Below are 26,305 nucleotides of genomic sequence, written 5' to 3'. Positions count from 1 at the left end.
ATGGAATTCCGCTCAGCTCGGCAAGCAGTACTGCAGCTACTCCGTACGGTGGCTCCAGCAGACCTCCCAGCTCTGCTCCAGTGGATGAGAACTACCCGTAAGCGATCAGAGCCAGAGTCAGACGGTTGGGGCAAGAATATGCTGTGGGCGCTGACCTTGGGGACTTAGGGTGAGGCCAGAAGCCTTCCACGGGGTAGCTGTGCTGGGTCTCTGCTCTGCTACGGAGCGGGTTGAAGGGGGGCACATCGCAAACTTTTGTCAGTTTAGTATTGGGTGCAGGAGGACCTGGCTCTGGGTTTGTGATTCCGCTACAGACTTCAGACAAGCGGCTACAGCCGCCTTGTGTCTAACCTCTTTTCTGAAGGGAAAAAAGGGGGGGGGGGGGATGGGTTAGCCCTCCTCCCCGTTACTCCCACTAATTTGGGACGACCAGTAGGATACTACCTGAAAAAGCCCTTTGCAAGAGAAGTTTCAGGCTGTAGATCTGGAAGTTTTTACCCTGTAGGCAAAATCACATGTAGCTAGTGCATTTATTTTCTCGATTGTAAAACGGGCCATCAATTTAATAGCAGGTGTTCCGGGGTGGGGAGAGGGAGAAAAGGGGGAAGGGAGGACAGGACTTTAATTTTCAATGATAGTAATACTAAAAAAGCACAAGTTAGAATCGAGGAAATGTGGTAATTAGGTCGAGTTATTGAAGAACGGGATAGATCTGTTTTGGCAAAGTGAAGCCTGGTGAAAGCACAAGAGAATAGGATATTCCTTGTTGGAGAACTATTCCAAACCATGCTCTGCTTCTGTACCCCTAAACGTTGATTTCCATGTTTATTTTCATCTAGACTCATGACTTGAAATATTCCTGTTTGCTGATGACTCCCAATTTTAGACTTCCATCCGTGAGGTTCTTCCTAGAACTTTCTCTCTTTGTGATGTTAGAGTCAATCAATCGTTTGGGTATTATCATTATTGTTATTACTACTACTACTACTACTACTACTACTACTACTACACATTTTGGAGGATCATTTTAGATAAGATGCCAAACTAAAATTAACGTGGACATCTGGTAGTGAGATTTAGCCTGGAAAGTAGAGAAAGCCAAAGAGCTAGCTTCATATTTATACACGCAGACGAGACTCAAGGTAGGAATTTACGAGATTTATTTATTTATTTTTTTTTTGCGGTGCGCGGGCCTCTCACCGTTGTGGCCTCTCCCGTTGCGGAGCACAGGCTCCGGACGCGCAGGCTCAGCGGCCATGGCTCACGGGCCTAGCCGCTCCTCGGCATGTGGCATCCTCCCGGACGGGGGCACGAACCCGTGTCCCCTGCAGGCGGACTCTCAACCACTGTGCCACCAGGGAAGCCCCTACGAGATATTTTAATCCAAAAGCCCTGGGTGCCTACAAAAATGCCATCTATTGCCTGGTTCTGGCAATTGCATAATTACTAAAACATCCTTGCCCTCAAGATTTCAGTTTTGTGGAGCCATTTGTAATCTAAATCTCCAGTTTTAGAGGCATCAGTTGAGACTCCATTTTCCAAACTCATTGAAAGCATGTTTTGTATGATGATTTTGTAAACAAGAAGACCCAATACCATTGGCTAAAGAAGATGTTTTTACTTTTTCTAACACCACGTTCTGTGCCTTTCTCCAGCCGATCCTGTAGTAGAGAAGCTCAAGCAATTTGTTAAACAATTTAGAACACAAACTGAGTTTCTGAAGAATGTTTATTACATGAATATTTTAAGAAATGAAAGTGTCACTTAGCTTAAAATGAAGGAGTATGTTTTAATATGAATCTTTAATAGTAGTGTAATTTATTGGTATACGTTTTTTATGTGGTAATATATACATAATACAAGATTTACCATTTTAACCATTTTTAAGTGTACATTAAGTACAATACATTTACTTTGTGCAACCGTCATCACCATCTGCCTCCAGAACATTCTCATCTTCCCAAACTGACACTTATAGTGTACTATTTTATGAAATACAGCACAAAAGATTCTTCCAATCAACAATTTTTCATTTTCCTAATTAACTTCCTTCTTCCAGGAAAAAAATTATCACATAATGTCTTACTTGTATGACATTTGCTTAGACCTTTGATAATTATAACTCTGCTTGAATTTTTATACCATTTAATGGAATAGCAAGAGACAATAATAGGCATGATTTTGGTTTTGAGTTTCACAGAGTTTACTGAAACTGAAAAAAATCTACATATTGCTAACAGGTAAAAATCACAATAATTTTAAATACACAAAAGGAAGAATAATATTCTTGATCTCTGAAGGAATAGTGGGATTATCATACCAAGACCTGAGGTCATTTGGGATCAGGCTGATAGAACCAGAAGCTTGGACCAGGACAGAGGCAAGCACATGTCAAAGTATGATATAAACTGAAGATATAGAAAAAATAAAGATAGAGCCTGTATTTACCTTGGTACAGCTTAGGCCAAAGTCTAGGAAACAAATGAGCACCAGTAAAGAAGGATGAAAAAAGTCTGAGGGACAAAGCACACAAAGACAACTCCCCCCTCAAATAAATAAATAAAAGGAGTAAAAAATACAGCAGGACTTCAGCTCATTGATTCTAATCTTGTGGCAGAGCATCTGTTCTTTTGTACTTCTTGTATATGTATATAGTGGACTCTTGATCTAGCTTTCAAAGTATAGGAGAGTGACTGCAATCCATTAAGTGAAGGGAGCTGAGAGCCAAACTGTATGTGAGGTCCCCAATAGGCATATTAAAAATTACATTTTGTTAACAACTATCTGTTAACAAACACCATTCTGAAGCCTCTGAATTTTTCCTGAGTATGCAAATACAAATGAGGATGTCAAACCAACAACTCATAAGAATTTCTATTAAGAATCAAGTTATAGGGCTTCCCTGGTGGTGCAGTGGTTGAGAATCTGCCTGCCAATGCAGGGGACACGGGTTCGAGCCCTGGTCTGGGAAGATCCCACATGCCGCGGAGCAACTGGGCCCGTGAACCACAACTACTGAGCCTGCGCGTCTGGAGCCTGTGCTCCGCAACAAGAGAGGCTGCCATAGTGAGAGGCCCACGCACCGCGATGAAGAGTGGCCCCTGCTTGCTGCAGCTAGAGAAAGCCCTCGCACAGAAACGAAGACCCAACACAGCCATAAATAAATAAATAAATTTAAATTTTAAAAAAAGTCTATGTAAATCTGCTTTAAAAAAAAGTTATAAAGGATAGAAAATTAAGGTGTGTATAAGAAAATTAATAAAATAATCAAGAAAATATTTAAATGCTTAAAGAAGTTAATAGTAGGTGACTAGAAGCTTTTAGAAACTTTTCTGTTTCCTGTATTTTAAATACATCTTCATTGAGCAGAATTGAACCTGTTGCTGAACAGCAGCTACAGAGTTGTTAGAGGTTCTTTGAAATTCCGACAAATCTAAAAAGCGAAGCCTGGGGTCTACTTACGTTTGTCGAACAGCATACTACTGCAGTTCTATATTATATTGCTATTACCACTGAGGAAGTGGCCACATAACTTACAGATTTTCCAATCTTTGTTTCCCGTTTGATCCTTCGGTTTCTCAATTTCTTATCTCCTCTTGCCTTCCTGTGGGTAAATGGAACAGTTTTAGAATTCTGTTCTTGTTTATAGTGTTTCTGAGTATATCTCTTTGTATAGTTTTCTTTGTGGTTACTCTATTACAGTATACATATGTAACATCACCATCTACTGGTCTCAATGTTTTAACACTAGAAAGAAGTATTGAAATCTTACTTTCATGTAGGTCCCTTTACCCTCCCCCACTTAAAAAATATGATTGTTTTATGTATTTCCTCTATATACATTGAGCACTATTACAGATGGTTTTATAAATTTTGATTTAACCATCAAATATGGTTTAAGAAACTAATGAAGAGAAAGATAGTGTAATGAATTTACTCTGTTTTTACCCATTCTGTTGTTCTTTCCTTTCTGAAGTTCCAAGCCTTCTGCTATTTCCTTTCTGTTGGAGAGTTTCCTCTACCAGTTCTTTAAGGGTAGGTCTGTTGGCAACAAATTCTTAGTTTTTCTGCATCTGAGGTTTTCTTTACTTCTCCATTCCTGAAGGATAATTTCATCAGATATAAAATTTACAGTTTGTGGTCCTTTTTTTCTAGCATTTGAAAAATTTTGTAATCTTCTGGTTCCCATGGTTTTTTGTTAAACAAAAAACAGTTTTGGTTTGCTTTTTGATTTTTGTTTCTTTTGTTTTGGGGTTTTTTTTTGTTTTGTTTTTTGGGGTTTTTTTTGTTTTGGTGGTTTTTGGGGGGTGTTTTTTGGCTGTGTTGGGTCTTTGTTGCTGCGCATGGGCTTTCTCTAGTTGCATTGAGCGGGGGCTACTCTTTGTTGTGGTGCGTGGACTTCTCATTGCAGTGGCTTCTCTTGTTGTGGAGCACAGGCTGTAGGGCGCGTGGGCTTCAGTAGTTGTGGCACGCGGGCTCTAGAGCGCAGGCTCGGTAGTTTTGGCGCATGGGTTTAGTTGCTCCACAGCATGTGACATCTTCCTGGGCCAGGGATTGAACCCGTGTCCCCTGCATTGGCAGGCAGATTGTTAACCACTGTGCCACCAGGGAAGTCTGCTCCCATGGTTTCAGATGAAAAATTCACTGCTTGAATTGGTGTTTCCCTACAGGGAGTGAATCATTTCTCTTTGGTTGCTTTTAAGATTTGTTCTTTGTCTCTTTTGTTTTTAGAAGTTTATGGTATGTTTTTTTTTTTTTTTTTTTTTTTTTTGTGGTACGCAGGCCTCTCACTGCTGTGGCCTCTCCCGCTGCGGAGCACAGGCTCCGGACGCGCAGGCCCAGCGGCCATGGCTCACGGGCCCAGCTGCTCCGCGGCACATGGGTTCCTCCCAGACCGGGGCACGAACCCGTATCCCCTGCATCGGCAGGCAGACTCTCAACCACTGCGCCACCAGGGAGGCCCTATGGTATGTTCTTATGTGGATTTCTTTGGGTCTATCATATTTGGAGTTTGCTTGGCTTCTTATATCTGTAGGTTTATGTCTTTAACCAAATTTGGGGAGTTTTTAGCTATATTTCTTCAAATACTTTTCAGCCCCACACTTTTTCCCCTACTTCTGGAGCTCCGATACTAATGTTAGATCTTTGTTATTCCACAGATCCTTAAGGCTCTGTTCAGTTATTTTTTTTCTGTCTATTTTATCCCTGTTGTTCAGATGGAATAAATTTTATAGATCTGTCAACTCAAGTTTACTGATTCTATCCTCTGTCATCTCTACTACTGAACCCATTCAGCAAGTGTTTTTGTGTTGTTGTTTGTTTGTTTGTTTGTTTAGTTTTATAGTTTCTATTTCTTTTTCTATGACTTCTACTTCTTTGCTGAGATTTTCTATTTTTTTCACTTGGTACAGGATAATTCTTAACTGCTTATTGAAGCATTTTTATTATGGAGTTTGCTTTAAAAGCCTTGTCTGATCATCCAAATTCTGATTAATTTACATGTTAGCATCAAGATTGCCAGATTCACATTATGACTTCCTGTTCTTGGTATAAATGATTTTCCATTGTATCCTGGATATTCTGATTGTATGCTAGGGTAATTTTGATTTTATCCTGGATATTTTAGATATTATGCTGACTTGATCCTATTCAAATCTATCTTAGTAGGCAGTTACCCTGCTTAAGTTTAACCTATTGGTTCTGGCCTGCTTTTGTGGGCTGTAGCTCTGATAACAATTTAGTTTTCAGTGCCCTTGCAGTGCTATTCAGGTCTGCTTCATTCCTTGAAACTGCTGGGGCTCCTGCTCAATCTATGCTGGTGTTGCCTACATGGAGAAGGACAGTTTCTTGGATCACCCTATGTCACTGAGCTTACCTTCCACCAGTGGGAGTAGGGGACAAGCAGTACAGGGCCTGGTTTGCTCTTGGCCACTGGGCAGAAGGCTGGGAGACCTCAGGCCTGGGTCTCTATCCTGCTGGGTAGAGGGCCTGAGGACAGCAGCCTCCCCTGTCATTACCAGATAGCCTGCCACTGCCCCAGGTGTGGACTAGGGATTAGGGCTCCCCAGTACGTCTCTGTTGTTCTTCCCCTTTACAGTCGTTGGTGAGAGAGAGCAGGCTTTTCTTAGTTTTTGTTCTGTTCTTTTTTTTCAATCTGGCTGTTGGTAGTTCTGGGATGCAGGCCTCTCCAGGGCCCCGTCCAGGCTACATGGAAGATAAAAGGAAAACTCAGGAGGGAATTCACTGCGGTGACCCTCCTTCCTTAAATCCTCAGGTCACTAGACAGTTTACCTTTTTTCTAGCTTTCAGAGTCCTTTCTGGTTGCCTGTTGATTTATTTCCAGGGTATTTAATTGTATTTAGAGGGGAGGAGCAGGGGAAAAAGAGGGAAGTAGCCATCTTGTCTAGGACCAGAAGTCCCCTCAGTAAATTTTTAAAATTTAATAAGAACTTCAGAGTAATATAAGATATGAATGAATAATAGGAAATATATAACCCAATGTTTAATTATGTATTGTAAGTCATTAGAGGTAAGGATATGGGTGAGTTAAGGCCAGAGTTTGAACGTAAGACTTCATGGAGACGAAGTAACTTGAGCAGGGCCTTATTGCAAAAGGCAGGGTCATAGAGTTGAAAGGAACAGTATGAACAGGAAGGAGTATGGAAAACACTTGAGGAGATTTGCACATCTTGAGCAGAAATTATGTTAGAGAGTAATGAGAATAGAAAATAGGATGGTTAGACTCTGATGATATAGAGGGCCTTGGAAGTCTAGAGTGACACTTCATATGTTGAAAAGTGAAAAGCTATCCCAAAATTGTAAGGAGAAGGAGTGACACAAAGTGAAGTTGAAGCAAGATTAGTTTAAAATCGGTGTGCAGGATATCTTATATTGGGGGGAAACTGATAATTCAGGAGCTAATTGTGAGTTTGTCCTGGTATTCTAAATGTGAGGTGGTGCCTGTGCCTATGAGGTATTTGAAGCGGTAATAAAGAGGAAGTGGATTCAAAAGAGAAAGTGATAGGACTTGATACCTGACTATATGTAAAAAGTGGGGTTTGATTCATAGACTGTCAGCTTTGGTGACTTCTCTGTCCCCATGTATTTAATTAAATATAAGTAGGAAATTGTTAAAGAATGAATTTTGTTCTTTAGTGAAGCTCTTCTTTCTCCACTCCCTTCCCACCTACATATGTAATTTGAGAAAAACCTTACTGTCCTTAGGCAACTGATTAACACCTTTCTTTAACTTTTTCCAAGCAACGTACTGTTAACACACATTCTGAAATAGCTATTATACATGTTAAAAGATGTTCAGCCTCACTTGTAATTAAAGAAATGCAAATTAAAACAACAAAGTTTGTTTTTATGGTACTATTCAATGCTATAAGGCTTTAATGAAACACATATTCTTATTCTTTTCTGATAGATTAAATTGGTATAATCTTTCAGGAAAGAAATTTGACAATATGTAGCAAAAGCCTTTAAAATGTTTAAATACTTCTACTTCTAAGAATTTATAGTAAGGAAATAAATACAAAGAGATGATGTATGCCAAAATGTTAGTTGCAGTGTTCCCAATTTTTCACAGTTATAATTGTATCTAAATGTATAGTAGTAGAACTGAACGGTTAAGTAGTATACATATGGTGGAATATTACACAGCCTTTTAAAATAATGTTTTAAGGAATTTAATTTTAATAACAAATACTTATGATGATAGAATGTTAAATGAATTCCAGTTTTACACACTGCAGTAATATCCTATCATATCATGCGTGTTCCACCTGTTTTATAGCCATTATTAGGGCAAAAATATCTTGCCCTTCTTTTCAGAAGTTATTTGCCAACCACTACAGATAATGAAACTAATTTTAGCCTCTTGAGCTAAAGATTTCCACAGTGCCTTACATACAGTGCTCAACAAATATTAACTATTATTATGAAAGATCTTTTGAGAATTTTCTTCCTAGAAAAGTATACATATTTATGTATACAACCAAGCATGCAACTTTAGGCCTTTTATGGACCACATAAAGCCCATATGTGGATCCTGCTAACTAGGACCATGGTGAAGAATCACTGCTGTAACTGAAGGAATCTCTTTTTACCCTTGAATGTAGTTGAATCAGAGTTTGTTGTCCAGGATAAGAGGTGTCAGTTCTCATTTTCACCTGGTATCCTTGGGAATGAGTCTTCACTTAATACTGCCTTTTTAAAATGACTGAGTAGGGCTTCCCTGGTGGCGCAGTGGTTGAGAGTCCGCCTGCCAATGCAGGGGACACGGGTTCGTGCCCCGGTCCGGGAAGATCCCACATGCCGTGGAGCCGCTGGGCCCATGAGCCATGGCCACTGAGCCTGCGCATCCGGAGCCTGTGCTCCGCAACGGGAGAGGCCACAACAGTGAGAGGCCCGCGTACCGCAAAAAAAAAAAAATATTAAAAAAAATAATAAAATGACTGAGTAATTTAACACACAATTTCATAATATCTCTCATCTTGCCTGGTGATGCTTACATTAATTGGGGGATTGACTCCCAAATAAACATATTTAACTAGGGAGACAGCGGGAAATCTATTGTGATGGTTCAGAATTTGCAGCCCTTCCCATCTTTCATTTCTCCAGCTCCCTCGATCTTCACATATGACTGTTTAGATGGTTCACCACCACCACCCCTTCCAAGTCTATTAATAACCCAGTAGCAGTAGCAATCAGAGCCCTAGACACTACAAAGTGATAGAAGAGGAAAATAAGCTAAGGTAGTCATGGATTAGAGAACTAAATTGCCAAATCGAGTTCAGTTCCAGGGCCACATTTAAAGGGGCTGTTGAACAAGTCCAGAAGATGGCAACCAGATGGCAGTGGATATGGTTCCCACAATATATGAGGAACCGTGGTCAGAGCTAGGGAGAAGAGAAGGCTAAGGCAGTGATAGGGGAGCTCTTACTAGCCAGCTGCCTTCTGAGCTCCCTTAGAGAGACTGTATGGTATAGTAACTAAGAGTTCAGAGTTAGACCTACATTCAAATTCCAACTCTATCACTTTCTGGCCAGTATGACCTGAGACAAGTAACTTAAATTCTGACCTCACATTCTTCTTTTGTTATAAAATAGAAGTGATAATAGTACCACATATAGGATTCTGAGGATTAAATGACTGAAAAGCACTGCACAAAGTTTAGCATGCCTTAAAAGTGCTCATTCAATAAATGCCGTATAGCAATAGCATTAAAGATGATGATTCCTCTCGAGCTGAAATTAGAAAAATGAGCTGTTATGGAAAGGCAGATTCTGGCTCAGCACATGGAAGAAATGCTCTTCCCAAATGTGTTCAGGTGAAGACTGAAAAACAATCATATGTCAGAGATGCATGGATGGATTCTGCCATTTGGTAATAGTTCGTAATTAAGTTCCCTTTCCACTGTAAGACTCTTATAAGGTCGACCCACATGAAAACTATGTTTTCCTAACATGGTTGTTTATGTTACAGAATTAAATCTGAAGAAGTTGGGCTATGAAATATCTTACTTTGGTATAATGAGATTTTTATTGGCTTCTTCAATTATACCATTTACAAATTGAGAGAACTTGCTAAGAATCAATGGTGTGAGTGATATTATTAGAATTAAGTGCAAGTCATAGAGGCTTCTAGACAGTTTTCCATCTACAGAGAAGCTAAGCAGATGTTAGGTATTAATTAACACCTTGAGAAAATTTAATTAGATTTTAAGAATACAATTTTTAAAAGGCCAGTTTTTTTAAAAATGCATCACAGGTGCTATTTAAGTTCCACCTAAAACAATTTGGAATGAATCTTCATAGTATTTTCATTTCTCTATAATTTATATTTTGCATCCTTCTAGAAAAAATTTGAAGCAACAATTTAGATCATTATACTAGATAGATGAGGAAAGAAAAAAGAGCTAAAAGGCCTTTCTGCATTAGTTCAGAGAGCCAAATAATATATCAGTATCTTCATATTAACTACTATTGCTCAAAAGGAAGTTATACAGAGAAAGAACCTCTGTACGTAGGGAAACAGTGGAAAAAGTGAAAAAGAAGAGTAGCTTTATTTAGAAGCAAAAAACCTAGGTTTGTTTCTTGTGCTGCTGTTGGCCTGCTTTGTAACTTTTCACAGTTCATTTAACCTTAAAAGACTCAGTTACCTCCTCTGTAAATCAGAGAATGTAATCTTGCTTTGTCTTCCTTACATGGATGTTATAATACTTAAATGACCTAGTTTCTATGTGAAAGAACTTTGCAAACTAGAAAATATTATCCAAATTTTAATTGTTATTTGTGACATGAAAATTGCATTCTGACCCAACACAAGAATTATTATGTTTAAGAAGGAAATCATGAACTTGTTTAAAAACAACCAAAGATTTGGGGGGCAAGATGTGGAGATGGATGATATTTTCTTCAGAATCTCCTTGTTTTCCTTCTATAGCTGTTTTAAAACAGTAAGAAAAACACAACCCCTTCGAGGTCCTTTTACTCTAGCAAGAATTCAATATAAGTCTTTTAAGAAAAAGGTAAAATGTTTTCATTAGTAGTCCTTTCCAGTCTATATTTGGCATTCAGGCTGTAGCTAACAGTATTTTACTTCCAGATAAGTCACATTCTAGTTAAAATTATATGAGCTGCTTAGAAATCATACTTTTGTAGAGCCAATTTAAAAAAATTTATAAACACACAGATAAGTTGAAAAAGCAGAACAATGAACACCACCTTTATACCCTCACCTAGATTCACTGTCAGTCTCTTACCTTCTCCATCTTTATTGCTACATACATCGGCATGCACGCACACTTCCCTTTTTGCCAGATTATCCAAAGGTAGGCCACAGCCATCAGAAATGTGCTGTTTTAATGATCATTTTATCTGCTGTTCAAATGCAGTGGAGCAACATGATTCTTATAAAGTTTATTCTATAGTTGGTGCCATCTGTTAGTGCTTGTTATCCAAAGTCTTGAGTACGTTTTATTGGAGGCAGAGATGCTCAGATTAAAGTTATATTCTTAGTAATCCCTGTGTGATGCCTCCTAAACTTGTAAGATCTATATGGTCACAAAAGGGATATTTGACTACTTACTGGTAAGTTTAAGACCCTAAAAACTAATGGCAGTACTTTCCTTAAGTAAAAATAAAGTAGTAAAAGTACTACATATTTTTTAAATGCCTTTGTTGTTCTGTAACAGGCTGAAATAGTCAAGTTTTATATTTTCAAGCAGTTTGGAAAAAGGAAAACCTCAGTGTTTTCAATGGAACATTTGTTAAAATTTAAATATTTCATTGGTTAGAAAGTTTATTTATTGTTATAAATTGATGCTATCTGATGGAAAATATCCACTCATTGTAATCACTTAGTCTCGGTATGAGTACAACCATAAAAGCTGTATCTGGTTTTTTCTGTTTTTTTTTTTTTTTTTTGCAGGAGATTTTGATGAATTCATTCAAGACAATAATGACATTATGTTGAAAAACATAGCAGAAGACCTTCGGAATTGCTTACCTCTAGAATCCATGCTTTCCTCAGAACATCTAGCCCTCCAAAAAGTAAATATGTTTAGTTAATTTACTCTTAGTGCTACTTGAGGACTCTCCTATTCTCCCCTGACCCCATTAGCCTTTCCAGTCTAATCAGTCCTGAATTCTGCTTTTTCGTTTGGTGCTTCAATCATGTCACCAATTCTTTTGAGTCTGTAACCTTCTGGCTCCCTAGTACCATTCATTCAACAGATATTTTTTGAGGGTGTCCTGTTTGCCAAGCACTCAACCCCCCACCCCCACCCCCAAAATCAAGGCACGACATTAATCTGTCCCTGCCTACATCATTGTCCTGGTTTTCTTTTCCCTGTTCCATTTCCGTGGCTTTTATCAAGGGTGAAGTTCACCCCTTTGTCTCCTTCTCCTACTTTTGCGTTACACAATTTTTGCTTCTTTTATTCCTTTATTCCTAGAATTCTCACTTTTCTTCTCCAGACAACCCCCTCATTCAGGTACCTTCAAAGCCCAACTCTTATGGGATACATATGCTATGAATACTGTTTCCTAAAGCAAAACTAAGAATAATAATTTCTTCTTCCCCCACTAATCTGAAAGTAACAGCACTTCATGTGGTTTTTCAGCATGTAAATTCCTGAGCAGAGGTGCTAAATCCTGTACATTTTTAGTAGTTCTGTGCTCATTGTGAGCACTCAGTAAATCTTAGTAAACATCCAGTCATTTACAGGAGGAAAATAGTGGGTCGTATAAAAACTAAGAGCAATATTTGTAATACAGTTTGGATGTTATTAATAAAACAATCTTAGCAGTCTCATGATATAACACAATATATAAAGAGAGAAAAATGTATTCATTGCATGTTAATGGTGGACCCACAATCCCCCATCCCAACAAACTGTTTTTCTCTTCCTTTGTTTCCTTCTGGTCCTTGTATATGTTCATACATTTTATATACTTATATATGTGTATGTGTGTGTATAGATGTAGATATAATTTGTAGATTTCCAAGCAGATAGGTTGATTCTTTATTTAGTGTTAAAGTAGAAGGAATCAGACGTATTTTTCTCTGTAGCTGCTTGCTATTATATCATGTACCACCAGTATTAATAAAGTGCTATTATTTGTAAGCATGGAGTTTTACTAACATTGTTATTATTTGAAAACTTTGCTTCTGGGCAAAGATTACTTGCTAAGTATTTTGATGGGTAAGTCGCTGACATGTAGGACTCAGAAGACCTGATATTAGTTTCAGTTCTTCCCGCTCTTAACTAACTAGTGTCATTTCTTGGGAGAACTCTCTCTGGGTATCAGTTTCTTTATTTGTAAAATATACTACTTAGGATGGACAAGATGGTCTCAAAATACTCCTTTCAATTAAAATTTTAATCTATTTCTCATAGCCATGTTTTGCATCATGACATGTCAAATAACAAGTTGCTAGTGTCTGAAAAATAAAACAAAAGCAGAGCAGAGTTGCTGACTTCCATAATCAAAACTTGTCTTCCTGGGCCTTGTCGTTGCTCTCAGAATTTTAGCATATGAACCACTGATGTTTTGCCTTATTTAGCAATAAAAAGAGACTTCTTTGTACTTTGTTTCTTTTGATGTTTTTCTTCTCTCCACCAGATACAGCAGCAGCCAGAACCCACAGTTCACGTTGATGCATTCCTTTATGATGAAGACTTTATTGATTCATTATGTGAGGAAGGAAAAATGAGCAGATACTACTGTATGGTGTGCGGCTCACACCAGACGGCACCTTTAGGTGGGCACTCAAGCCTGCGAACCTGATGACTTCATGTGTACTTTTCCTTACATGTCATGAGTATGCAGATTTTATTTTTAATATCTTTAATTTTTATTTTTTTATTTATTTTTGGCTGCATTGGGTCTTCGTTGCTGCACATGGGCTTTCTCTAGTTGCGTCGAGCGGGAGCTACTCTACACTGCAGTGTGCGGGCTTCTCATTGTGGTGGCTTCTCTTGTTGCGGAGCACGGGCTCTAGGTGCGCGGGCTTCAGTAGTTGTGGCACACGGGCTCAGTAGTTGTGGCTCCCGGGCTTATTTGCTCTGCAGCATGTGGGATCTTCCTGGACCAGGACTCGAACCCATGTCCCCTGCATTGGCAGGCAGATTCTTAACCACTGCGCCACCAGGGAAGTCCCAAGTATGCAGATTCTTGCCTAAGCATTCACTGTTTTTTGAAAGCAAAAGGACAACCTGCAGCCTAGCCATTACCAGTTATTGCAGTCAGGGAAACTAAATAGAAACATCGTCCAGGGAAGCTAGGCCACTTCTTGTCTCTCCCAGGGGGATATTTCTGCTTTTCACTGAGCATGTTTAATTGGAGGTGACTTTTCAGGTCCAGCAACTAATCAGAAGTGAATGAATACAGGGAAACTGACTCATACTTTATATACTCAAAAGAGATTCACATTTAACCATAGTGCTGATTTATTTACAATGAGAAATATAACTGCCAAGGGGGCTGAAAACGTTCTCCCCATAGAAACATCTACTTGAGAAGTCAGATAGTAATCAGATATTGTTGGATGGGCATGGATTCAGAGGACGGAGATAGAGAATCTTGACAGTCTATTCAGACCATGATTTAACATCATGGAGCATCTTTGGTCTATAACCCAGAACAACTCTAGTGACAGTCTCCTGCATCTCTTTCCCTCAGATGCAGCACCTGTGTTTCAAATGGGAAACTAGACTGACTCCATGCTGCTAAGATGTTAACTCTTCTGTTAATATATTTTTTGTTCAAACTGGATATTATTGGCTAGGCTATTAATTAAACATGCTATTTCAGTCTCCCTGCTCACTTAGATTTAGAGGTGTTGCTTAGAGTGGGTAAGTAATATTGTGCTCATATTACTGATCTTAGATAATATTATTCTCGAAAATTAACTACTACCAAATTTGTAGTATGTTGCTAATACAAATATATTGTACCTGTATTGTAGTTGGGGATTAAACTCCCCTGGTTTACTGATTTAAGATTCTATTTTTAGATAGTACTTATTTCCATTTGAAGTATTTGAAATTCACAGAATAGAAAAGGACTTAGACAAGAACAGTAGAGGAAGGGACTTCCCTGGTGGCGCAGTGGTCAAGAATCCGCCTGCCAACGCAGGGAACACGGGTTTGATCCCTGGTCCGAAAAGATCCCACATGCCATGGAGCAGCTAAGCCCGTGTGCCACAACTGCTGAGCCCGTGTGCCACAACTATTGAAGCCCGTGCGCCTAGAGCCCATGCTCCGCAACAAGAGAAGCCACCACAGTGAGAAGCCTGTGCACCACCACAAAGAGTAGCCCCTGCTCGACGCAACTAGAGAAAGCCCACACACAGCAACAAAGACCGAACGCAGCCAAAAGAAAAAGAACAATAGAGGGAAAACTAAAAAGTGAATTATAAATAACACCATATCAGATCTGACATACAGAAATTTACAGAAGGGCTATGTTTGACACAGAAAAATTTGGAGGTTAGGATGTATTTTCACATAAAAATCAGATTGTAAATAGTGTCTGGACACCCAGACCAGCCCAGATAACTATAATGACTCTGAAAAAGCTATCACTGTGTGGGCCTCTTATCCCCTATATGAAAGGGGCTTGTCCAGCTACAAGACACGAACGATGACTCTGGAGCCCAGGGCAGGAGCACTAACGTGGCAAAGAGGATCGTGAGGATGAGAGGAGATAAGGACTATGGTGGTCAACCCCCCTCCACCCCATCACCTCCAGTGTTACTTCTGAGGCCTAGTCATCCTTTATTTTCTTCCAAGGGATTAGCCTGCCTGCTTCCATTTTCTTTGCCACCAGTCATTAGTTATGATCAAAGTTTTTCCCCTTCCTGACCATTATATCATGTAGCATACAGTAGAGAAAGTCTTTGGGTTACCTCCATATCAGAAAAAGCAGACTCGGGCTCTCCCAGGTATTTCATTACAGAAATAATGGAGTGAGAAGGTGGTCTAGGAGACTAGAAATTGTAGCAATTAAACTAAGGGAAATAACAGTTTAGGAGTGTTTTAACCTCCTTCCATACCACCCCTCTCCTGCACTCCAGAACACACTTTAGGTTGGTCAGGGCTGCCACATTGTTCCACTCCAGAGATGGTCATTCATTGGGTAGTTTACAGTCTATGCAGCAAGAGGTGGAAGCCCTGTGGTTGGCTCTGGGATAGGGTGAGAAAGCCAGATGGTATGGGAGTTAGGAAGCAGTTGCTGGGAACAGCAGTTCAGAGGGAGAAGAGGAAGGGGAAAACCCAGGACACCCTAAGCAGCAGCAAGAAGGAAATGAGGAGCATGGGGGTAGGGACAGGCAGCTGAGTAGCGGTTTTCTCGAGGCCTTTGATGACGATGATGATGAGGAGGAGGAGGAGGAGGAGGAGTGATGATGATTTTGGCCATGCTGCGCGGCTTGTAGGATCTTAGTTCCCTGACCAGGGATGGAACCCGTGCCCCCTGCAGTGGAACCACTGGACCGCCAGGGAGTTCCCTCTAGAGGCCTTTTAAATGTCAGAGACTTCATATTTGTTCTTGTCTAATACAGCTCAGAGTGAATGAACACAAAATTATCACATTAATTTTTTCTAAATAACCTCTGAATGGCTTTCATTGATTAAGAAAAGCATGAAATACACTTTACAGGTGAAAGAATTAGAAATACAGAATGGAATTGTTAATCCCCAAGCAGAATTTAATGTTTACTCTGTTCTAATTCTCCAGGGTTTATTTCTCATTCCTTCTCTCTCATGGAATTGAAGTTCATTTATCATCATGTACTCCCTGATCTATCGGGAAAGGTCTTGGTTGACGTTGGCTCCAGGCTTGGCACCGTCCTTTACGGGGTAAAGTCCAGCTTGTAGACATACTCAACATTTGGAAATACTTTCTTCTCCTACTAGCATCAGTTTTGCCTGCCACCATCCAAGGTGACAGCTTGGCTTTATTTATTAGAGTAACAGAATAATATTGTTAAAATAGTGTATCAAATTTGGACTTTCAAAGGCCAGCTCTCTGATTTCCTTTACTAGTTTGACTTTGTGACACAAGTGAAGGAATATCAGCAAAACAGCAACAGGTGACCCTCATAACACTTTGCTATTCTGTCACTCACTTACTGCCCTTCTAACTCCATTTTCTGTACTGTACTAAAATAGTATAGTATACTGAGTTTTGATAAGAGCTCTTATAAAACTGACAAATTTACTTGACCTGGGAAATTGCTTATGGCTATGAGCAAGTCCCTGAACACCTCTGTGCCTCAGGTTCCTGACCTGTAAGTGAGCAAACTAAATGATATCCAGGACACATCATGCTCTAGTTTTCTGTGATCCAAAGTTCGAATGTAGACTTTTGTGTCTTCAATGTGGCTTTTTTTAAAAAATTCAAATCATGAGCATTTTTAATATTCTTAAATGGTTTTATCAAAAAACTGCAATGTGGTTTCTGGTTGTCATTAGCAGATGTGTTAAAACATGTGGCCAACAGCAGTAGATGTTCATGCCAGAAACAGGCCCTATCAGTTGCCAGCATCACTGCCTGCCCTAAACAGAAACAGTTAACTCTTTCATGCTTCATTTATTTTTCAGTATTGACTTTTATTCTACCATTAGGAAAAATAGCCATAATAGAAAGTACAGTTTATCAGATGGCTTTGTTTGGAGAACATTAGAGAGTATGCTTGTTTACCATATTTTGTCCATTCCTGTTAATTTTTTTATTTGTTAGAAAAGTATATAGCTGAAATAATTGTGGCTATGCAGGTATTTGGCAGCATTAATGAATTTAAACATATTGTCATTTTCCTCTATAGTACGTCACTGATTCAGTCAACAGAAATTTTTTGAATACTTACATATGCTCTATTGAACATATTCTAAAAATCCATGATGAGCTATGAATATAAATTTAGTTTACACGTGTTAGTTGATGTATAATGGTCTTCAGAATATGATTTGACCTCTCCTTCCAGATTATTTTTTGTTATTACAACCAAAAATAGATACATAATAATATATAGTCGGTTCTTGATGATCCTTGTTAACTAATGGCCAGTTATCTTTGGTGGATTGCCAGACACCAGGCTGACTTCTCAAAGCCAAACAGGACACACCTCCAGCCACCCTCCTCTTGTGTCAGACTGTGCATGAGTTTCCATTATATTTCCCACAGGTTAATGCCTTTCTTGCTTTCCCCTGATGTAACTTCCCAAGAAATTACAGAAGTAGGGTATTAAACAAATAATCTATATGTGATCACTTTCCTCATTTCCAACTTTGTTGAATGCACAGTTTTATCAGGAAAAGTAAGAAATCAATCTTTAAAAATATGATTACTTTTAAATAACGGAAATTAATAAACTATAATCAAGGTCTCGATGAGTAAGAGTCTAAGTTCTTAAAAGTTGTTTTACATAAATTATAAAATGTTATTTGTCTCTCCTTTTTATCTTTATTTTTACTTTATTGAATTCTATTTTTAAAAGTTTGATTTTTAGGGACTTCCCTGGTGGTCCAGTGGTTAAGACTTTGCCTTCCGTTGCATGGGGTGCGGGTTCGATCCCTGGTTGGGGAGCTAAGATCCCACATGCCTCGCGGCCAAAAACCAAAACATAAAACAGAAGCAATATTAAAGACTTAAAAAAAAAAAAAAGTTTGACTTTTAAAATTTCAAGTAGAAATAAACCCACAACTAAAAGCTAATTCTTTTGCATCATAATGTATCTTCATATTTTAGGGTTATCTTTACAGTTCAGCATCACAACTATATGGAGTAGAATTGAATGGAGACTTTTGCCAGTTGCAGGAAATGGTCATAAAAAAGTACCAGTTCACTGACAGAATAAAGGTACCCTTTTAAATGTTTATTCTGTTATCCACCGTATAGCATAGTTTAGCCAAATTTCTTCTGCATTGGATTTGGAAACTCTTTTTGAATCTATTCTTGATTGCTGTTGTGTAGAAACAGATTGAGTTAACTTAATATTTTAAAACACTGATAATAAAGACGAATTATTATCAATATGTTCCACTCACATTTTTCTCTTCCTCCCAAATTTTATTAGAAAGTAGAATTTTTTCTTAATTTTCTTCACATCAACTATAGTTTTGGTAGCACTAATTTTGAATCTCTTGATGTTGGTCAGAAGTGTATTTAATTAAACTCTGAATGTTGAAAGTAAGCAAAAAGGTTAAGTAATGCTCACAGTTTTTATCTTTTTATAAGCTTTCAATAGGAATTGTGGGTGCCACAGAATAGCGGTTCATGGGAAAATGATGTCCTGGGTTGGGCTACGACAGAAATTTTCTGTTTCTTATATGTAAGGGGAAAAATAACAAAAAAGGGGAAAGGAAGTTTTTTGGTTGATGCAGTAATCCTTGTCATTTCACTAGCGATCCTACACTTCTAATGGCAATGCACAGAAGTATTGTGTACCTAAGGATCTGTGGTATTCAGTGCAATCAAACATTGAAAGACATATCTTAGTAAGATTAAAGATCTAGCTTTCCCCTTTCTTATAGAAGGAAAACTTTTCATTCTCTTCCTCCTTCCATCCTTCCTTTTTTTTCTCTTTCTCTCTCTCATCTTGGAAATTGAGAGGCAAGTGATCAAAGAGAATTCATTGTCCAATAATAAGTTCATGGATTTTTCTCACTATCCCATATTTAATGAACAAAAACACACTGCTCTTACATAATAAGAATCACATAACTAACAGGAATATTGATTTAATTAGAAATAGAGATTTAAACATTCTGGATATTATTTATTTGTAAGGCTAAGTTCTTTTTTGAAAGGAAATCATACGATATAAAAAACTTTTTCTCTTCTTTTTAAAATAAAAGTTATTTGCTTTGCTCTTGAGCAAATAAATGTTTCCTCTTATTATCTTGCCTGTGGTCTACAAGACTTGTTGATTATAGTCGAAGTTAATTTTTTGAGGTATATAGTTTTTTCAATAAATTGTTTTGTTTGCTTTCTTGGATAGATAATATATTCAAGTGAATTTTAGATGAAGAGTTGGACAAGGCCAGTTAACATATTTGTATTAACATTTTACAATTTACAAATTAGTTTTTAAATTTTATATGGTCCCTTTTGATTCTGTGAATCAGGACATATATTACTCCATTTTATTTATGAAGACACTGACTACCCAAATGTACAAATCCAGTTGATGATGGAGCCAGAATAACTAGTGATATAATGGAAAACGCTCTGAACTGGGAGTGAAAAGAGTGTAATTATAACTATATAAATGATTCCATCTAAAACAAAATTTTTACAAGTTTATTAGGTATTGAGTATCTTCCATAGGTAGTAGTATTAAATATACTGTTCTCCCATTTTAAGAAGTGTGAATCTCCCATATTGCCTCACAAAATCATTGAATCAATAGCTATTTCTTACGTGATTACATGATATGGTGTCTTTGTTCTCTTACGTGAACTCATTCTTTTTTAGGTGCATCATGCAGACATCTGTACACAAGGTTCACTTCTGCAAAATGCTGATGTTATTATAATGAATAATGTCTTTGAATATTTTCTTAATGAGGCAGAACAGGCCAGGTACGTTATTTATTCAAGCAAGAAATCTGTTGTTAAAATGTGTCTAACAAAGTATGAAAAGGGATTGGTAGAAGTGTTTTCATATTAAACTTTTTTAAATTAATTAATTAATTTATTTTTTGCCACACTGTGAGGCTTGTGGGACCTCAGTTCCCCAACCAGGGATCAAACCGGGGGCCCTAGCAGTGATATTAAACTTCTCAGAAATGACCTCAACTGTCAGGAGTTTATATTAATAAGGAAATGTGTTATGTCTAAATGAAAATAAAAATAAACTTTGGTTGTCTAACCTTGTAAATATTACATCTAATTTTGAGTAGTTATAAAATGGTTTCATGACCGAAGCATTTGCTTCGCAGTCTGGGATGCAAGAAGTTATCAATTCCCAGTGGGTTTTTATACTTATTCTTTTCTGCCTCAGTCTTCTTTTCTTTGAAAAAACATGTCCTATGCTCTCCTATCACAAAATTATGGGAATTAACTGGTGCCTATAAATGACTATAAAACAAGATGTAGGGCTTCCCTGGTGGCGCAGTGGTTAAGAATCCACCTGCCGATGCAAGGGACGCGGGTTCGAGCCCTGGTCCAGGAAGATCCCACATGCCGCAGAGCAGCTAAGCCCGTGTGCCACAACTACTGAGCCTGTGCTCTACAGCCCGCGAGCCACAACTACTGAGCCCATCTGCCACAACTACTAAAGCCTACGCACCTAGAGCCCATGCTCAACAAGAGAAGCCACCACAAAGAGAAGCCCATGTACCGCAATGAAGAGGAGTAGCCCCCGCTCGCCATAAATGTTCTTAATGTGGTAATAGTAGGTTCCTGGAGTTTATTCCACTATTCAAGCAATAGAAAAATTAACAAATCTCTGATCACTTTTTAAAAAAATTTTTGGCTGCTCTGCACAGCTTGTGGGATCTTAGTTCCTCGACCAGGGATTGTACCCACGCCCTGGGCAGTAAGTGTGGAGTCCTAACCACTGGACCACCAGGGAATTCCCTGTGATCGCTTTTCTGACTTCTCATCAGGACATACGTATACTCTAGATGCAGGAAACCTCCTTTCCATATCTATGAAAGGGCATTACACACGTTTGGATTAGTGCATCAGTGAGGTTTCCACTGCAAGAAATAAAAAGACATAATTATAGACCGTAAACAGTTAATATGGAGTAGAATCCTGAATGAGTAACCCTCTTTATCCTGCCACCCCTTTACCGTCTATATTTTCTCTCTCTCACACACACATACACACACATATCTATTACTTGTAGGTTAAGGTTAGTACAAAATTAACAGTGTAAATAGTTTAAAAAGAAACTAGTTCAACAGAAAGCTAATCATATTCTCAAAGCTCAGCCAGAATGGGTGATGATTTTTTGGTCACAGGCTAAAGGCCAGAAACACAGCATGAACAAGTTGTTTTAATCATAGTGCACTCTTTAAGCTTAATTTCCAGTGGACAAAGTATGTATAGCTTTTTACCTTTTTAAGTTCAGGACCAGTAGTCAAAACATTACATAATTGTTGGAGAATGAAATATACTAGGTTTATGCTGTATAAGAAGTTAAAAGACAAAAACACCTTAAACTCTTCACAGATTCATATAGGAAGATTTTGAATGCTGAAGAATGATGAATGCTACCTGTTAACTTGATACTGGAAAGTATTTTCATGTTTGGGTTGTTTTAAAAACTGTCTTGGGGGACTTTCCTGGTGGTCTGGTGAAAAACCCGCACGCCACAACTAGAGAGAAGCCCGCATGCCGCAACTAAGACCAGACACAGCCAAAAATAATAAATAAATAAAAAATCTCAAAAAAAAAACTATCTTGGAAAATTAACTCACAAACTCTGCATGACTCACCAAATACGTACTGACCATGTGTTAGTTAGTTCAGTCATTTCTCCAAGTTAATCAAATGCAGTGAATTCTAAATATAGATAGATTATAGCCTCTCATGGTTAATTACCTTCATCATGAATGACACTACATGGGAGAAAGTTTAGAAGATACAGTAAAGCATTCTGATATTGGAATCATTCTGACAAAATTGATCATTTACCTATATAATTCTGTATTGTAGCAAGTAGAGTAATTCTTAGTTTAAAAGGTGCCTCTGTATTTTTTCAGTAGGTGAAACATATACAACTACTACAATGACAGCTTCTCAGAAACAGCAAGTGCTATTTTGAGAGCCATGCCCAACCGTGCCAGTATACTCAGCTTCTTCAGTCTTACTAAATAGACTTGTAAAATATATAATTTCTAAGGAACTACATCAAGACAACAAACAGCTCTAGCCCAAGCACAGTGATATTTATTATCAAACACTGCTTCTTGGTTTTATATCTAGCCTGAGAAAAAGAACATTTGTATCGTTTTGCCTAGTAAGCTCCAGAATATACTAAACCCAATAACCATTGCTGTAACTAAAATAAGTGCAAGTGATACTGCTGCCCACCTGCCCCACTACAAGGGGTGCACATCCCTGCATTGTTTGACCCTTGCTCCCCAATAGCAGGGTGTACTGTCAAGACTCGTGCACAGTGTAGAAATCCCATTCATGTCTGCTCTACAGGTTAATCAGAACTGATCAGACACTGCCCTCTGACACATATATATGCACATGGCGTGCCATCGTGCTTCAAATCTAGTTGATCTCATTAAGCTTCTCAGGTGCCATAGTGTCCAGAATTCTTTCCATTGAATATTTCTGACAGCCAAATAAAGTATGATTTCACTCTTGATATTATTTTAAAAGATCTAATCTATATGTTATACTCTTATTTTAGTCTTTGCTTGTTTTCTGGCTTCTCTGGCCTTTCTCCATGAGTCTTTCCCACTCACCCGCCTCAGCCGGGTTCCATTCTGCAGAAAGTTTGACAGTTCATAAAGAATTGAAGAGGCTTTAACGCTGATCCAGCTTTGATTTCTGTATCAGTTCTGAAAACTTCCTTTTGGCCTTACTCACAATCCCTTGTATTAACCCTAATCCCCATCTTGTTAAATCTCTCTCAGTATTGTAACTTCACAGTTTTGCCAACATCCCTTCAGGAACTGAATTTACCAATTTCTAGTATCTTGCTGCGGTCCTGTTTTCTGCTGGCAAACATTTTTACCCATCTGGATTTCTACATGTCGCCTGGGCTATATTTTTTTTTGTCATCCTCATTTTGAAAAAATATCCAGTGTCTGGTAAAGCATAACATATAAGTTTTGAATGTGTTATAGAGCCTGGGAATATATCAGCCATAATGTAAGGAAGCAAGGATCCTTATTAGTGACAGTGCCAAGTCTTGAAGATTCTCTCTCAGGCCTTCAGGTATGTAAGCCTCTTTCCCAGCATTTTTATTGTCAAAACTTTTCTTCTGCTTTTTTCTGATAGCTGTTAAAATATTCTAGAAATGTTCTGTCTGAATGTAGTGACAATGATAGAAAGAATAGCAAAACCTTATGGCTTAAGAACTGATTTGTGGTTTGTTCACTGGCATCAAGAGCTCTGAAAGTGTACAGATTCCTTTGCTTCTCCACCCAGTTTCTCCAGCTGTGGGGTTACAGTTTTATTTAGGTTAACAAATGCTATTAAATATTTGTAAGAGACTTAGAAGACCCACATCATAACTTTTTCCTGAGAACAAAAGAAACAGAGCTGTTCAGGTTTCTAGAATCAGTAAGTGGACTGGAGGCCCACATCCTGAACACAGTTGAGCTAGGTCAAGTTTGGAATCTTGCACAAACTGCTTCTATGTTCCTCAGATTCTCCGTACAAAATAAGGCTGATACTTAATAATAAGATTCAGCCCAATAAATTGACCCTTTTATAAAGGTTAATTAATGTTTGTAAAGCTCTTTGAGATCCCTAGATGAAAGATACTGTGGCATTTCTTAGTACAGAGTCGTATTATCATTTTCTTTAATACCTCTTTCCTCGCATATAAGCACTGCCAAATTTAAGTATATATTTCTTCCTTTAAAAAACTAAACAATCATCAATAATACCTTCTTTAAAAATTTTTGTCAATCATCTAAATTACAAAAGTAATTCATGTTTGTCATAACAAGGGAAATAATCCAGAGATATATAAAGGAACGATGTTGATCTCCCCAGTTTCCCCCCACCTAATTCCCTCCCCATGAGATCCCTACCCCGTGAGTGGTATAATTCTACCATACTTTTCCATACTCATAAAAACATACCTTTTAAAATATGTGCTCTCCAGTTTATAATGTCTATATGTATTGAAATAATTCAGTGATTTTCACTTACCAAAGTAAAATATTTTTGAAAGAGTCCTTACATGTGAATTCTTAAATAACATTATTGCTTTCCTATTTAATGAAACTTCTTTAAACAAATATATCCATTGGTGGCTCCAGAATTTCTGTATCCTGGAGACCCAAGTTTGCAATGTGAAGGGAAGGGCCTGATAAAGGTTATGGAGGGAGATTACCCCCTCTCGTGCAACCTCTTAGCACCATCACTGTGTGTATATGAACCGTTTCTCTGTGTACTCCCATTGTTGTTTTAATCTTTTATTGTTTAAGCTAGTTTAATTATTAAACTATTTACATTAAAATAATTATACTATATGTTCTTTATTCTTTCAAATTCCAAAATCAAGGTAAATTACTTAAGTCCCTGAATCCACAAACCTACCATTTAGTACGACAGAGAATTATGTGGCACCATGTAGAACTTAGTCCCTCTCATTGTAATAAAAATCTTTTGTGTTCAATTACTTAGTCATGATTTCTCGAAATTCAAGAGAATAGGTTCATTCTGCAATTTTCGTATTTGTTTATGACCTTTTTTTTTCCAGATTAATATACAGTTATCTCCCTGGGTTGAAGAGGTACCACTGAAATATGATGTGTACCCAGAAAAGGATATTGACAGGGAAGCTCTTGAACAAATACATTTATACAAGATTCTCTAACACCACAAGAGTCCTACCTCAGTGTAAAATAATTACAAAATAATTTAAAACAAGCAGAACCCCAGTATCCTAACACACATTTTTTCTGTATATTCCTTTCTAGTCTTTGTACATATGCTTACATATCTGTAAATAGTTGTATGTGTATATATACAACTTTGCGTGATAATTTTATTAAAATATTTGCATGAAAAAATTTTGGTTTTCCCCTGGTTTCTTTTATTTTGTTAAACATATAAACGTGGGGCTTCCCTGGTGGTGCAGTGGTTGAGAGTCCGCCTGCCGATGCAGGGGACACAGGTTCGTGCCCCGGTCCGGGAGAATCCCACATGCCGTGGAGCGGCTGGGCCTGTGAGCCATGGCTGCTGAGCCTGCGTGTCCGGAGCCTGTGCTCCGCAACGGGAGAGGCCACAACAGTGAGAGGCCCGCGTACCACACACACAAATATATATATATATATATATATATATATATATATATATATATAAATGTGTACTTTTTTTTTTGAATTTTTATTTATTTATTTGGTTGCACCGGGTCTTAGTTGTGGCTCGCCAGCAGCTCCTTAGTTGTGACATGCGAACTCTTAGTTGCAGCATGCATGTGGGATCTAGTTCCCTGAACAGGGATTGAACCTGGGGCCCCTGCATTGGGAGTGCGGAGTCTTAACCACTGGACCACCAAGGAAGTCCCAACATCTGTCCTTCTTTAGTCACTAACTCCATATACCAAGTCCAGATATGGCCCCCCAAAAAACTAGAAGTAGCTCCTATTATGAAGGAGGGGTGGAGGGGAAGGTGGGTTACATTGTACCCCATTTATTAGATCTCTATTCTGTAAGATCCTTGTACACAGCTTTATCTGAGGAGGCTAGCACAAGGACTAAAATAAAAAATAATTGCAGTTGGAGGAAAAAGCAAAACTAGAAAGGTAGCTTCTAAAATATAAATAGAGGTTATATCTAGGTGGAACAATTACTGGTAATTTATTATTTTTTTCTTTTCTGTACTTTTCTGAATTTTCCTTTTTTTCTGTAATGACCTTCTTTTGAAATCAGGAGAAGCAAAACTTTTTTTTTCCAAGAATACAGTGAGACATCAAAACTTGAACACTTAACTAGTTCCAGTAATTTCATATTTAGCATATTGAAATTACTTTTTTAAAGTAAACTAACCCACATTTTGGAATTGCAGAACCTTTTGGAGATCTATCTTTTGAAAGGGATTTATCTAATACACTTTTTGTCATCACTTGTGTATGAAAAAGTA

At 38.0% G+C, this 26,305-nt stretch overlaps 1 protein-coding gene across 1 annotated transcript; it reads left to right on the top strand.

Annotated features, from left to right (window-relative positions):
- Positions 1-25,037, top strand: LOC307049996 (uncharacterized protein; the record flags this gene model as incomplete). The annotated part of the gene is made up of 8 exons (XM_079699734.1): positions 1-97; positions 11,437-11,558; positions 13,134-13,272; positions 16,251-16,372; positions 18,264-18,374; positions 19,992-20,098; positions 23,332-23,422; positions 24,921-25,037. 8 exons carry the CDS (start codon positions 1-3, stop codon positions 25,035-25,037), a joined length of 906 nt encoding a protein of 301 aa, XP_079555860.1.
- Positions 25,038-26,305: the final 1,268 nt, after the last annotated feature.

The sequence above is a fragment of the Hyperoodon ampullatus genome, assembly GCF_949752795.1.
Source record: "Hyperoodon ampullatus genome assembly, chromosome: 3".
Classification (NCBI taxonomy): domain Eukaryota; kingdom Metazoa; phylum Chordata; class Mammalia; order Artiodactyla; family Ziphiidae; genus Hyperoodon; species Hyperoodon ampullatus.
This window is presented reverse-complemented; position numbering and strand designations above follow the sequence as displayed.